Source organism: Lepidochelys kempii, chromosome 6 (assembly GCF_965140285.1).
Source record: "Lepidochelys kempii isolate rLepKem1 chromosome 6, rLepKem1.hap1, whole genome shotgun sequence".
Lineage (NCBI taxonomy): Eukaryota > Metazoa > Chordata > Testudines > Cheloniidae > Lepidochelys > Lepidochelys kempii.
In genome coordinates, this window is record NC_136385.1 from 39,590,514 (window position 1) to 39,603,359 (window position 12,846).

The 12,846-nt window shown below is 41.5% G+C and overlaps 2 protein-coding genes across 18 annotated transcripts in view; one reads left to right on the forward strand and one right to left on the reverse strand.

The window, feature by feature from the left end:
• The window catches only part of CYB5R2 (cytochrome b5 reductase 2), a 35,252-nt gene extending 26,966 nt beyond the window's left edge, over positions 1-8,286 (forward strand). Inside the window, exons 12-14 of one of the 3 annotated variants that reach the window (XR_012159359.2) lie at positions 5,516-5,635; positions 6,151-6,309; positions 7,830-8,286. The gene's annotated coding sequence lies outside the window, so the exon portion shown is untranslated. The remainder of the gene's footprint in view (positions 1-5,515; positions 5,636-6,150; positions 6,310-7,829) is intronic. The other 2 variants (XR_012159358.2, XR_012159360.2) reach the window with 2 other exon arrangements.
• Positions 8,287-8,323: 37 nt separating this feature from the next.
• Positions 8,324-12,846, reverse strand: part of PPFIBP2 (PPFIB scaffold protein 2) — a 217,182-nt gene continuing 212,659 nt past the window's right edge. For all 15 annotated transcript variants that reach the window (XM_073347678.2, XM_073347667.2, XM_073347677.2 and 12 more), the window contains 2 exons: positions 10,093-10,281; positions 8,324-8,900 (listed from right to left, as the gene is read on the reverse strand). In XM_073347678.2, the coding sequence (XP_073203779.2) occupies positions 8,703-8,900; positions 10,093-10,281 (387 nt within the window). In that variant the 3' untranslated portion in view covers positions 8,324-8,702. The remainder of the gene's footprint in view (positions 8,901-10,092; positions 10,282-12,846) is intronic.

The window sequence follows — 12,846 nt, forward strand, 5'->3', positions numbered from 1 at the left end:
CCTACCTAGCATTTCCTAACTAGTGACCTTTGCATGTTATGTTGGCTGTAGTTTGCTAGAGTTATATTAGGGTAGTGCTTTACATTAAGCACGTATAGGAGACTGGAATGAAGAGAGAACAGTTAAGGGAAAAGTATAACAGCAGGTACTCTCTTAAAAAAACAAGTATCAGTCTGGATCTGTAAAAGCAGCAAAGAGTCCTGTGGCACCTTATAGACTAACAGACGTATTGGAGCATAAGCTTTTGTGGGTAAATACCCACTTCGTCAGATGCATGGAGTGGAAATTTCCAGAGGCAGGTATAAATATGCAAGCAAGAATCAGGCTAGGGATAATGAGGTTAGTTCAATCAGGGAGGATGAGGCCCTCTTCTAGCAGTTGGTGTGAACACCAAGGGAGGAGAAACTGCTTGTGTAGTTGGCTAGCCAGTCACAGTCTTTAAGCCTGAGCTGATGGTGCCAAATTTGCAAATGAACGGAAGCTCAGCAGTTTCTCTTTGAAATCTGGTCCTGAAATTTTTTTGCTGCAGGATGGCTACCTTTAAATCTGCTAGTGTGTGTCTAGGGAGATTGAAGTGTTCTCCTACAGGTTTTTGTATATTGCCATTCCTAATATCTGATTTGTGTCCATTTATCCTTTTATGTAGGGACTGTCCAGTTTGGCCAATGTACACAGCAGAGGGGCATTGCTGGCACATGATGGCATATTATATTGGTGGACGTGCAGGTGAATGAACCGGTGATGGTGTGGCTGATCTGGTTAGGTCCTGTGATGGTGTCGCTGGTGTAGATATGTGGGCAAGTTGGCATCGAGGTTTGTTGCATGGATTGGTTCCTGAGTTACTATGGTGCAGTGTGTCACTGCTGGTGAGAATATGCTTCAGGTTGGCGGGTTGTCTGTGGGCGAGGACTGGCCTGCCTCCCAAGGCCTGTGAAAGTGAGGGATCGTTATCCAGGATGGGTTGTAGATCACTGATGATACGTTGGAGAGGTTTTAACTGAGGACTGTATGTGATGGCCAGTGGAGTGCTGTTGGTTTCTTTATTGGGCTTGTCTCGCAGCAGGAGGCTTCTGGGTACACATCGGGATCTGTTTCCTTATTTCCTTATGCGGGTATCGTAGTTTTGAGAATGCGTGGTGAAGATCTTGTTGGTGTTGGTCTCTGTCTGAGGGGTTCGAGCAAATGTGGTTGTACCTCAGCGCTTGGCTGTAGACAATGGATCGTGTGGTGTGTCCGGAATGGAAGCTGGAGGCACGAAGGTAGGCATAGCGGTCGGTGGGTTTTCGGTATAGGGTGGTGTTAACGTGACCGTCGCTTATTTGCACCGGGGTGTCTAGGAAGTGGACCTCCCGTGTAGATTAGTCCAGGCTGAGGTTGATGGTGGGGTGGAAGCTGTTGAAATTGTGGTGGAATTCTTCCAGGGTTTCCTTCCCATGGGTCCAGATGATGATGATGTCATCAGTGTAATGTAGGTAGAGAAGGGGCGTGAGTGGATGAGAGCATTGTTCCAGGTCAGCCATAAAAACACTGGCATATTGTGGTGCCCATAGTGGTGCCACTGGTCTGGAGGAATATATTGTCACCAAATTTGAAATTATTGTCCGTGAGGATAAAGTCACAGAGTTCAGCAACCAGTTGTGCTGTGGCATCATCAGGGATACTGTTCCTGACAGCTTGTATTCCATCTTGGGATGTTTGTGTAGAGAGCCTCTACATCCATGGGGGCTAGGATGGTGTTTTCTGGAAGATCACCAATGCATTGTAGTTTTCTCAGGAAATCAGTGGTGTCACGAAGATAGCTGGGAGTGCTGGTAGCGTACGGTCCGAGTAGAGAGTCCACATATCCAGACTTCAGTGAGAGGGCCAATGCCCGAGATGATACAGTGTCCAGGATTTCCAGGTTTGTGGATCTTGGGTAGTAGATACCCTTAGAGTCCCGACCGGGGTTATTTTATGTTGATTTGTTCCTGTGTTAGTGTAGGGAGTGTCCTGAGTAGATTGTGCAGTTTCTTAGTGTATTCCTCAATGGGATCTGAGGAAAGTGGCCTGTAGAATTTGGTATTGGAGAGTTATCTGGCAGCCTCCTTTTGGTAGTCAGACCTGTTCATGATGACAACAGCACCTCCTTTATCAGCTTCTTCAAGTATAATGTCAGGGTTGTTTCTGAGGCTGTGGGTGGCATTGCATTCTGCATGTCTTAGGTTATGAGGCAAGTGATGTTTTTCCACAATTTCTGCCTGTGCACGTTGGCGGAAGCATTCTATGTATAGGTCCAGACTGTCATTTTGACCCTCAGGAGTCCGTGGGAGGGTATCTGTGTATCAGTGCGCTGTTCCGTGTTATCTTGAAAGTATTCTTTGAGTCGGAGATGGCGAAAGTAGGCTTCCAGATCACCGCAGAACTGTAGCATGTTTGTGGGGCGGGTGGGGCAAAAAGAGAGTCCCCGAGATAGGACAGATTCTTCTGCCGGGCCGAGTGTGTAGCTGGACAGATTGACTATATTGCTGGGTGAGTTAGGGATACCACTGTTGTGGCCCCATGTGGCGGCTTACAGTTCTTTTTCCTTTGTAGAGAGGTCTACAGGACTTGGGAGGCAGGCCAGTCCTTGCCCACAGACAACCCGCCAACCTGAAGAATATTCTCACCAGTAATGACACATCACACCACAGTACCTCTAACTCAGGAACCAATCCATGCAACAAACTTCAGTGCCAACTCTGTCCACATATCTACACCAGCGACACCATCACCGGTTCATTCACCTGCACGTCCACCAATATAACATGCCATCATGTGCCAGCAGTGCCCCTGTCATAAATATAAAGGGAAGGATAAACCCCTTTAAAATCCCTCCTGGCCAGAGAAAAAGCTCCTCTCACCTGTAAAAGGTTAAGAAGCTAAAGGTAACCTCGCTGGCACCTGACCAAAATGACCAATGAGGAGACAAGATACTTTCAAAAGCTGGGAGGAGGGAGAGAAACAAAGGATCTGTCTGTCTGTCTGTCGGCTTCTTTGCCGGGGATAGACCAGGAATGGAGTCTTAGAACTTTTAGTAAGTAATCTAACTAGGTATGCGTTAAATTATGATTTCTTTAAATGGCTGAGAAAAGAACTGTGCTGAATAGAATAACTATTTCTGTCTGTGTATCTTTTTATAACTTAAGGTTTTGTCTAGAGGGGTTCTCTATGTTTTGAATCTAATTACCCTGTAAGGTATCTACCATCCTGATGTTACGGGGGGATTTCTTTACTTCTATTTACTTCTATCTCTATTAAAAGTCTTCTTGTAAGAAACTGAATGCTTTTTCATTGTTCTGATCCAAGGGTTTGGGTATGTGGTCACCTATGCAAATTGGTGAGGCTTTTTATCCAACATTCCCCAGGAACGGGGGGGTGCAAGTGCTGGGAGGATAGTTCATTGTTCTTAAGATCCAAGGGTCTGGGTCTGTAGTCACCTAGGCAAATTGGTGAGGCTTTTTACCAAACCTTGTCCAGGAAGTGGGGTGCAAGGTTTTGGGAAGTATTTTGGGGGGAAAGACGTTTCCAAACAGCTCTTCCCCAGTAACCAGTATTAGTTTGGTGGTGGTAGCAGCCAATCCAAGGACAAAGGGTGGAATATTTTGTACCTTGGGGAAGTTTTGACCTAAGCTGGTAAAGATAAGCTTAGGATGTTTTTCATGCAGGTCCCCACATCTGTACCCTAGAGTTCAGAGTGGGGAAGGAATCTTGACAGCCCCTTTGCTATGTACATCGGCCAAACTGGACTGTGCCTCCGTAAAAGGATAAATGGACACAAATCAGATATTAGGAATGGCAATATACAAAAACCTGTAGGAGAACACTTCAACCTCCCTGGACACACGATAGCAGATTTAAAGGTAGCCATCCTGCAGCAAAAAAACTTCAGGATCAGACTTCAAAGAGAAACTGCGGAGCTTCAGTACATTTGCAAATTTGGCAACAACAGCTCAGGCTTAAACAAAGACTGTGACTGGCTAGCCAACTACAAAAGCAGTTTCTCCTCCCTTGGTGTTTACACCTCAACTGCTAGAAGAGGGCCTCATCCTCCCTGATTGAACTAACCTCGTTATCCCTAGCCTGATTCTTGCTTGCATATTTATACCTGCCTCTGGAAATTTCCACTACATGCATCCAACAAGGTGGGTATTCACTCATGAAAGCGTATGCTCCAATAAGTCTGTTAGTCTATAAGGTGCCACAGGACTCTTTGCATGAGAAACTTGTTTTTTTAAAAGCGGCAAACATTACAACTTGTTTCTAACCACATCTCAGTCATGCCAGTATGTGGAATCCATATATATTTATATAGCTTATAGTATGCTGAATGCAATTCAGGGAGTAAAGGACTTGGAGTCTATCACTTCCTCCTGGTTTTCCAACCATCTGTGCTAAGTTTCACACTACCTGTTAAACTGTGCTTTGTAGCTCCTCTAGTCATTTTGACTCAAAATTCAGCGGAGCTTACTGAAATGTTCCAATTGTACAAGGAACTTTCATCTATGTACTGGGCTAAAACTTTTATTGCACTCACCTTGAGGTATCTGTAGCGAGGGTGGTATGCACCATTTTGGTAGTTTAAATGTGCATTTTAAGTTAAATGAATTTTCTGCCTGTTCCCAGACCACAAACACACACAGTACTTGTTTATGTGTTAAGTCATGCGTTAAGAGAGTCATTTTCTAAGAAAAGCCAACTTTTGGGTCTCTCAATTTCCTTTGCAGTCTCAAACTGAAGATGGGATTTCCTGCTGTAAGCAAATTTCTCATTGTAGAGAGAGCAGAGTAAGGTTCAGCATGCTCTCTGCTGGCCTGTTTAAGAACACACCCACCTGCTAGGGCTTCATGAGGGGTGAAAGGTGATCTGTCCTTTCTCTTCATCCCAATAGTATAATCAGGATAGAAAAAGCAGAGACAAGGAGAGGTACAGAAGCAGAGGAAGAGTGAATGAGGGATGAAGTCCCTTCTTCCTCTTTAGGGAGTCTCAAAATCTTAAAGCCAATCCTATCTCTATACCAGACTGCAGTTTTTTTAGCAATGGTTCAGTAAACAACTGTCTGCACCAGGGTCTGTCAGATCCCAAGATAGCATCTGCTGCACCATGAATCATATAGCATGATAGAAAGTCACTGGAATTGTCAAAGTATCATCCTCGCCACTATCATTTAATATGAAGAGGACCCTTATTCTGTGACAGAGGCATATTCTGCTTATGTTATTGCTACATTGCAAGTTAATTATAAAAGTACAAAATTATAAAACAGATAATTTAGCAGGTAACAGTGCATAAATCCACTGTATAAAAGTAGTCATAAATCTGTAAAGAAATCTTCTACTAGTCTTAATCATTTTTCAATTTTACCCTCTCTGGATGATGAGAAATATTTTGCATAATTTTTCTTAATACCCATGTAAAAATACCCAACACAGAACACAGTGTTTTTTTTAACCTGTAAGGTGTTGCTGCATCATAATCATATACATTTTACACTTCTTAGTGGCAGAAAAGCCTAAGCTATTTTCTGCATATAGCACCCAGCTTTCATCAGCCAGTTCTCTGGATACAAGTGGAGTATAACAGTGTTCTTGGTCATGGTCATCATCTCCAGTCTTCAAAGGTAGGTGTTAAAAATCTGCTGTCATTCAGCGTTTCATCTTGGCTTAGCATATCCTGAAAGTAAACAGTATATAGACCAGTAAGAAGTATGTTCAGTTAGATGTGTATAGCAATGGCAAAGCAATCCAACTGTAATTAGATCTGATTCATGACAGCAGGAATTTACTGTCTTGATGTAGCTTATTTGATGATATAAATATTTCAGGCATTATAGGCCACCTGATTATATGTAACATAGTGGGATGATCCGCATCAATGAGTCTCACAGGTGCGTGACATAGTGGATAAAAATACTTTCATGTTACATGACCATCCATTTTGCTTTCCAGTGAATGAGTTAATCTACTTAAAGCAGCTGCACCAATGCAGCCATTAATTTTACACGTTATGCGATTCTATATGTTAGATACAGAATCAAATCCATACTGCTTCAGTAAAGTGAACTCTGTCTAAGGGAGCAGGGGACAGCAATTGCTTATTTATTTACTTTTCAATTTTTCAATTGTTTTTTATCAGGTATAGACACTAATTTACTGTGGGCAAAACTCACCCATTTTCAGAGGGTGAGCAGAATAAGTGGAGACTATGCACCACTTAAGTTCAACTTCGGCCATCCACTATGAATAGAGGACTGACAACTTATTTAAAAATAAAGATTTTCTGAAGTATGGATATGTAAGTAGGCTGTAAATAAGGAGTCTATAACATGAACACTGGAACACTTACTCTAGAGGACTGCTGGTCCTTTAACTTTCACTGCATTCTAGCAGGATAAGTTTGTGACTTTACAGCAAGTATAAATTGGTACATACCGTGAGGTTGCTTATGCCTTGAGAGAGCACCCCTATTTGCATTACTGTTCCTTCTGAATGTTCCATCTGTAAAATCAGTCAGTAACTAGATCAAATTAGACAGTAACTACAATTTTATCCAGACTCTACATGCATCTTTTGGAGGAGATTCTGCCTTGAGAAAAACACAATCTCACCATGATGAATTACTACACTTTGAAATGTGCTAAAAATGAGTTCTCAAAGTTATGCGGAAATAAATATACATATTGTACATAACACCTCACACATCAAAAGAAAAAAAATACTCTTATGCCAGCATAATGCAGTGAAAATGCAGTGATGATAGGAAGATCAATTTCTGATGAGAACAAGGCATTCTTTAATCCTTCAGTACAAATATTACACACGCTAGCAAATTTAAGAATTCATCCGTTTGCTCTCATGAATTATAGTGCCGTGTGTTGCAGTAATATTTTCTAGAAGTCAAAAGCATTCAAGATGCATTCAATAATGCATGTGGTGCATTCCTACTAGGCAGGTAATACAAGTACTCTTCATGCTCTCTTATTGATCTTAAAAAAGGATATAAATTGTTTGAGCCCATCAGGTGGCCTAAAATGTAAAGGGGGTTCAGTCGTGGTTTATTTAAAGTATGAATTTTTCACTGTACAAATGTGTAAATACATTGTGTTCACTTCCAGGTCATTTTTTTAGCTGGAAGATGGACTGTCATTAAATTTTTTTAATATTCAAAATATTTTGTAACAGTTGTATTTAGTAATTTAAAATGGGGTCCAGAATGGTGGAATATTAAAGTTAAATCAAATCCATACTGCTTCAGTAAACTCTATCTACTGGAACACGGGCAGCAGTTGTTTACAAAATATTGGAGTTACTTATTTTCAGTTTTTCAATTGTTTTTTTAATCAGATATACACACTAATTTACTGTGGGCAAAAGTTACCCCGTTCAGACGGTGAGCAGAATCAGTGGAGACTATGCACCACTTAGATGCTGCGTTTACCTTGTAACTGGACATTTCCTTTCAGTAAACATGTCGAGCATCAAACTACAGTACATTCACAACAGATACTGACAGCGCTCAACTCTGTTGGGATTTGGTCCTCTCATTTCTTTAACATAGTATTGTTAATCTTATTTAACACTAACACAGGAGCCACTATATGTGAAATATATCACCCTTTTATCACTAAAACACATGCTAAAACATTTTTGTTAACGGGGTCCTCTAAATAACACAGCACAGACTTATACCAGAAAAGACAGTGGTTAGGTAATGAGCACAAATGATGTGTTAGATGCAGTAAACCATGCAAATGAAAAATGAATTATCAGTCATATCAATTTTGTGATCATTCTCTTATCTGGTTTCTCACTTAGGAGAATTATTTAATCTGGCTTCTCTCTGGGACAGTCTGAGCTAATGCAAGTTGTCATAGCTCTACGGAAGTCACTGGAGCGATGATAATTTACACCAGCAGAGGATCTGCCCCTATCTGGCTCTCGTGCACTACAGAAGCTCTCACAACGTCCAACAGCTCCCTTTTTCAGGGTTTGAAGTACTTTACACAGACTTTGTCAGGAAGGAGGCTGGATAGAGTTTTTATGGAAACCTACTGTTTGTGTGTGATGTGTAAACTAAATTCCATTACAGAGAGAAAGTGATCACTACATATGTAACAAAATGGAAGTATTCTTTTATTGTCTAATTGATAATGTTCATGTGTTTATATGCTTAAGCATAATTATTTCATAAAGTATGTAATACATTTACATGGTGCAAATGATGCACTCTTCAGTTTAACGTCTTAAAATATACAATCCAGTTGTACTTACGAGAATAAAATACAAATTGATACCTCTGTACAAACTGATCTGAATAAGATTTTATTACATTACAAACCACTTATAAAGATAAAATTTCTCTGTGCAGTACTCATGGATTATATAATTAAAAGTACAAAAAAAATTTGGTGTTTAACCCCAAATTTAACAGTCCAATACATTAACCTTCTTAGCGTAAAGGTTTGATGTACCTGAAAAAGGGCTTGAAGATAGATGGGTTTACGCTTACAAAGATTAAAAATATAATTCATCTGACATTCTCAGTATAAAACTCTTCAAAAGCATCCACAGCCCATACGTACGTTCTCAATAAGTTCATGCGGATGTAGCAGAGACTTTGTTATATGGTAACAAAAGGTAATTGGCAAGCTTTGGAATGCATGTAGAGGATGAGAGATGAGAATGACATCAATCTATTTGTCCCACCTGATCCAGTTTGTCCAATTCCCTATCAGTGAGTTGATTAAGTCCTTTGTATCCACCATAGCTCTTCTGAGTACCATTAGTTGCACCTGGATTTGTGTCCATGGGACAAATGTAATCTGTAGATTCATCAAATTTCTTTTTTCTTAGGTTTCCAAAATGTGAAAATCCAAGTTTCTTTGGCTAAAATAATGAAATATAAAGTTTTACATAAGAGAAACAACTGGTCTAAAATGTAAAATCTAGTTTGAAGTTACAATTTTGTACATGCCAACAATGCACAAATCTTGACTGAAGTCTACAAACTAGAAAAATGCAGCTTTAATCATCCCTCCTTGTAGGTTTGTTACTAAAGGATATAATAGCAGAACACTGTGCTGAGATTAACACCCCTCGATTATCTTTGCTAGCTATACTACAGTACATTTACTAGGATCATGATGAATTCTCACAGTTGAACAAGTGTGTTTTGTGACAGTTTTTTAAAATCATGGTTGTCTGTATATTTGCTAATTCATGAAAAATCTCCCCCCCCATTGGCGTGATTTAGTAGGGTTTGACCATAGCTCAGATTAATTGACTTCGCTGGTCATACAGTTGCCAACTGAAAACATCATATGTTAAACTATTATTTAAAGTTACACAGCTAGCACTACTTCAGTTGGACAATTCATGTGTCTATAGTTACGCAGGTGCTTAAGTACTTTGCTGAGTCAAAGCCACAAGTGTAGGCTTCAGTACTTCTCTCAACAAGGATGGTCTTAAGCTGGGGTCATAGGTAGCAAGCATAGCACTTACCTATCTGAGAGACTCCATTGAAATCAATACAAAAATGAAGTCACTCGTGCATAAGTATCCGCAAGATCAGGTCTACAAACAGCCCTCGCTCTATTTTTGGCTTCAATTAGAGTTGATGTATATGTTCTGCAAATCCTAACACTGTATTAGGCCACTGGGAAAAGCTCTGATTTAACAGATACCATTTGTATACTTGGCATCAAACATACTGTAGGAGCTCAAAAGAAGAGGATTTTAAATTTTCAACGCTATTCAGTTCAGAAATTTTTTTATGAAACTTGGTTAAATCTTTGTTAAAACTGGGAACAGTTATTGATAAAAATGAATATTTTGTTTTGGATTGCGTTTCCTTTGAATAAAAGGTATTGATATTGCATGTTTATTTCTTTAGTAAATTATGATGGGTTTGTGCTGAATCTCTGTGTATTAAGAATATCAAAGAAGACTAAAATTAAGAATAACTAAAATGTAACCTTAGTGGGAACTGGCCTCCCCCACTTCCCAGAGTTGGCCCCTTAGTTTGTAAGAAAAGCAAACTGAACTACACTGAGAGATCCTAGAATTCAGAGTGGCATACCCGAACTTTAGCAGTGGTAGTCAGAGGTGTGTAAGCTGTAGATTCCATTATTTCTCTTTTTTCTTGTTGTGCTTCTGGCCCAATTAACACATTAAAGTTAGTGGTCAGGTGCCGTCTCAGGAGGGTCTTTTGAGGTGGAATGTTAAGAAGCATTGCCAGTGTGTCACCATTAAAGCGAGGTTCAAGAATCTATTAAGAACACCACAAAAATTATGCTTTATGTAGATAAACCTCTACAACATCAAACATATTTAAAAAAAATGTAGTCATCCTATAATGCTGATCTGTATGTTCTTAATAATTACGTTTCTGTCAGATACTATCAGAGAAATAAATAAAAGTCTCACTCATTCTTGAGTAACTAGTGTAAGTGACAGGAGTCACCTGAAAAAACTTTCCAAATGCCTTTAACTAAACAACATTATGTCAGTATTTGCAGTGCTCTTTAGCTATTTCCTGTATTAACATATAGAGAAGTTAGGAAATACTTGTGGTAATTTTATGTTGCAAAGAAAGTGAAATAAAAGCCCTAAACATTTGTAAAGGCAACTCACTGTACTCAAAGTGCCCTTATTTTACTTAAGGGTACATCTACACTGTGTTTTAAAATCCACAGCTATGGTCATTCAGGATCAGGCTGCAGCACTGCTGGTTCCAACACCGTAGCATGATCCCAAGGCTGTAGACCCAGGCTCAAAGATTTGCTGCCGTGGGTTTTAAAACACAGTGTAGATGTACCCTAGCTGCTTGTCATCTTAACTCCCAAGTCTAAACAATTCCTGATTGTTGCAAAGGGGCCACAGCTCAGCGACCCAGGGAAATTTTTTATCTGTGACCAGCCTCTGTCTCATAAGTTCACTTTATTTCTTTGAACAGCTCTGGTGATGTTTTATCAATAAGAAGTTAAAGTAATTTCCACTGTATAATTTCTTTTCTGTAGCCCAGCACCTCCCACAGTTCTGGACATCTGGGCTGCTCCCCCCTCTGCAGCGCAGAGATGCATAGAAGTCTTGGCACTACTCATTCTGGCTACACCCCCTCTGTGGCAGCATGTGAATGGTGGTTCTGTTGCTGCCACCTATTTTCCTCTTTTCGGGGTTTTTGGGGGCAAGGGTGAGCAGTTTTCCCTCCCTAGTCTCTCTCATCCCGGGGTTGGCTTACAGTCAGGTGACTTAACTCACTTTGAGCTCTGCTACCATGCCTCTCTGCTGGCTTCTCTGCACTGCTCAGATGTGATGGAGCAGCCCGAAAAGCACAGGGCAAAATCTAAACAACGCCCCATCTGTGAGACTGGCTTGGAAGACTGTGAACTGTACCCAGCTTTCCGGCCCAAACTCTGTTAGGTCCTGGGGCCATGAGTCAAAGAGGGATGTGCGGGCGACTTCAACATGGAAAAAGCAGACCGGGAGTCTCTGAACAAAGCAGGGAGAGGCTGTAAAGATGAGGACAATGCCAGTCAGTCAACTCAGGATGCAAGTCCCAAGGGGAGACTTCTCCCCACCCCAAGTCTTAAAGTGGGTCCTGAGTGACCTGGGGAAAGAAGTCAGGCTCATAAACAGTACCCTCCTTCCCAATTTCTAGTGTCATATCCCCTCCCCACTCCCTGGAGGAATAGACTCAGCCAGGGAGGGCTCTGGGGGTACATCTATGCAGTGAAACTCCCTCCACAGCAGCAAATCTCAGAGTCTGGTTCAACTGAATTGGGCTTGCGTAGCTCACATTCTGGGCTAAAAATAGCTGTATACTTACTCCGGCTTGGGTTGGAGCCCAGGCTCTGAAACCCAGCGTGGGGGGAGGGTCTTAGAGCCTAGACTCCAGCCCAAGCCCGAACCCCTAGCCTAGACAGCAGTTGTGAGCCCTAGTCAGTTGACATGGGCTTGGAGACTCACTGCCACAGGGCTTTGCACTCAAAGTTCTCTTGAGAGGGCTTTAGCCCTAAGGATAGCTGCCTACCAAAGGTCTCACCCAAAGCCACAAGAGAGCACCTGTGCTCTCAATGCATGCAAATACATAAAGGGAAAAAGGGGTGGGGGGAAGTACACAAGATCCATCAGGTCCTCTGACTTTTTCTCCCCCGTCTCCTACAACCCTGTAACTCACAATCTGCTACAGAACACGATCTCTCTCCCTCCCATATCTAAAAGATGAGAACACTTCCTCAGAAGAAAGATTCTTTAGGGTTTTACTCCACCATCTTCAAAAATGCAAGGGGGGAATCCAAGCCATATTGACCTCAAAAGGCTCAAGTGGATGGAGAGCCTGGCCTCTACTGTATCATCCCTGTCCCACGAGGATATTCTGACTTCAGTGGATCTGGCAGATGCTCGAAAGTTCCTATCAGACCGTGTCCTCACAGATGTCTAAGGTTCTCTTACAGCAGGAAGCATTATCAGTACTGGATGCTTCCATTTGGCCTGTCCTCTTACACTAGGGTCTTTACCAAGATGTTTGTGGTACTGCTAGCCAGGCTTAGGTCCAAGGTATACATCTGTGTCCCCTTCCTGGACATCTTGAACAGAGCTCCATCCCAGGCGCATGGGTTTGTTATCAATGTCAAGAAAAGCTCCTTGACCTAGTCTACCAAAACAGCTCATCTAGGAGTAGACACACACACCTCAATAGCAAAGATCTACCCATCTCTAGAAAGGTTCCAAAGATTCAGGACCTTCTCACATTGTTCCCGAGCTGCAAGAGGCCTACCCTAGCACTGGACCTTCAATAACTAGGCCTCCTAGGGCCGTGCGCAGGGATCAC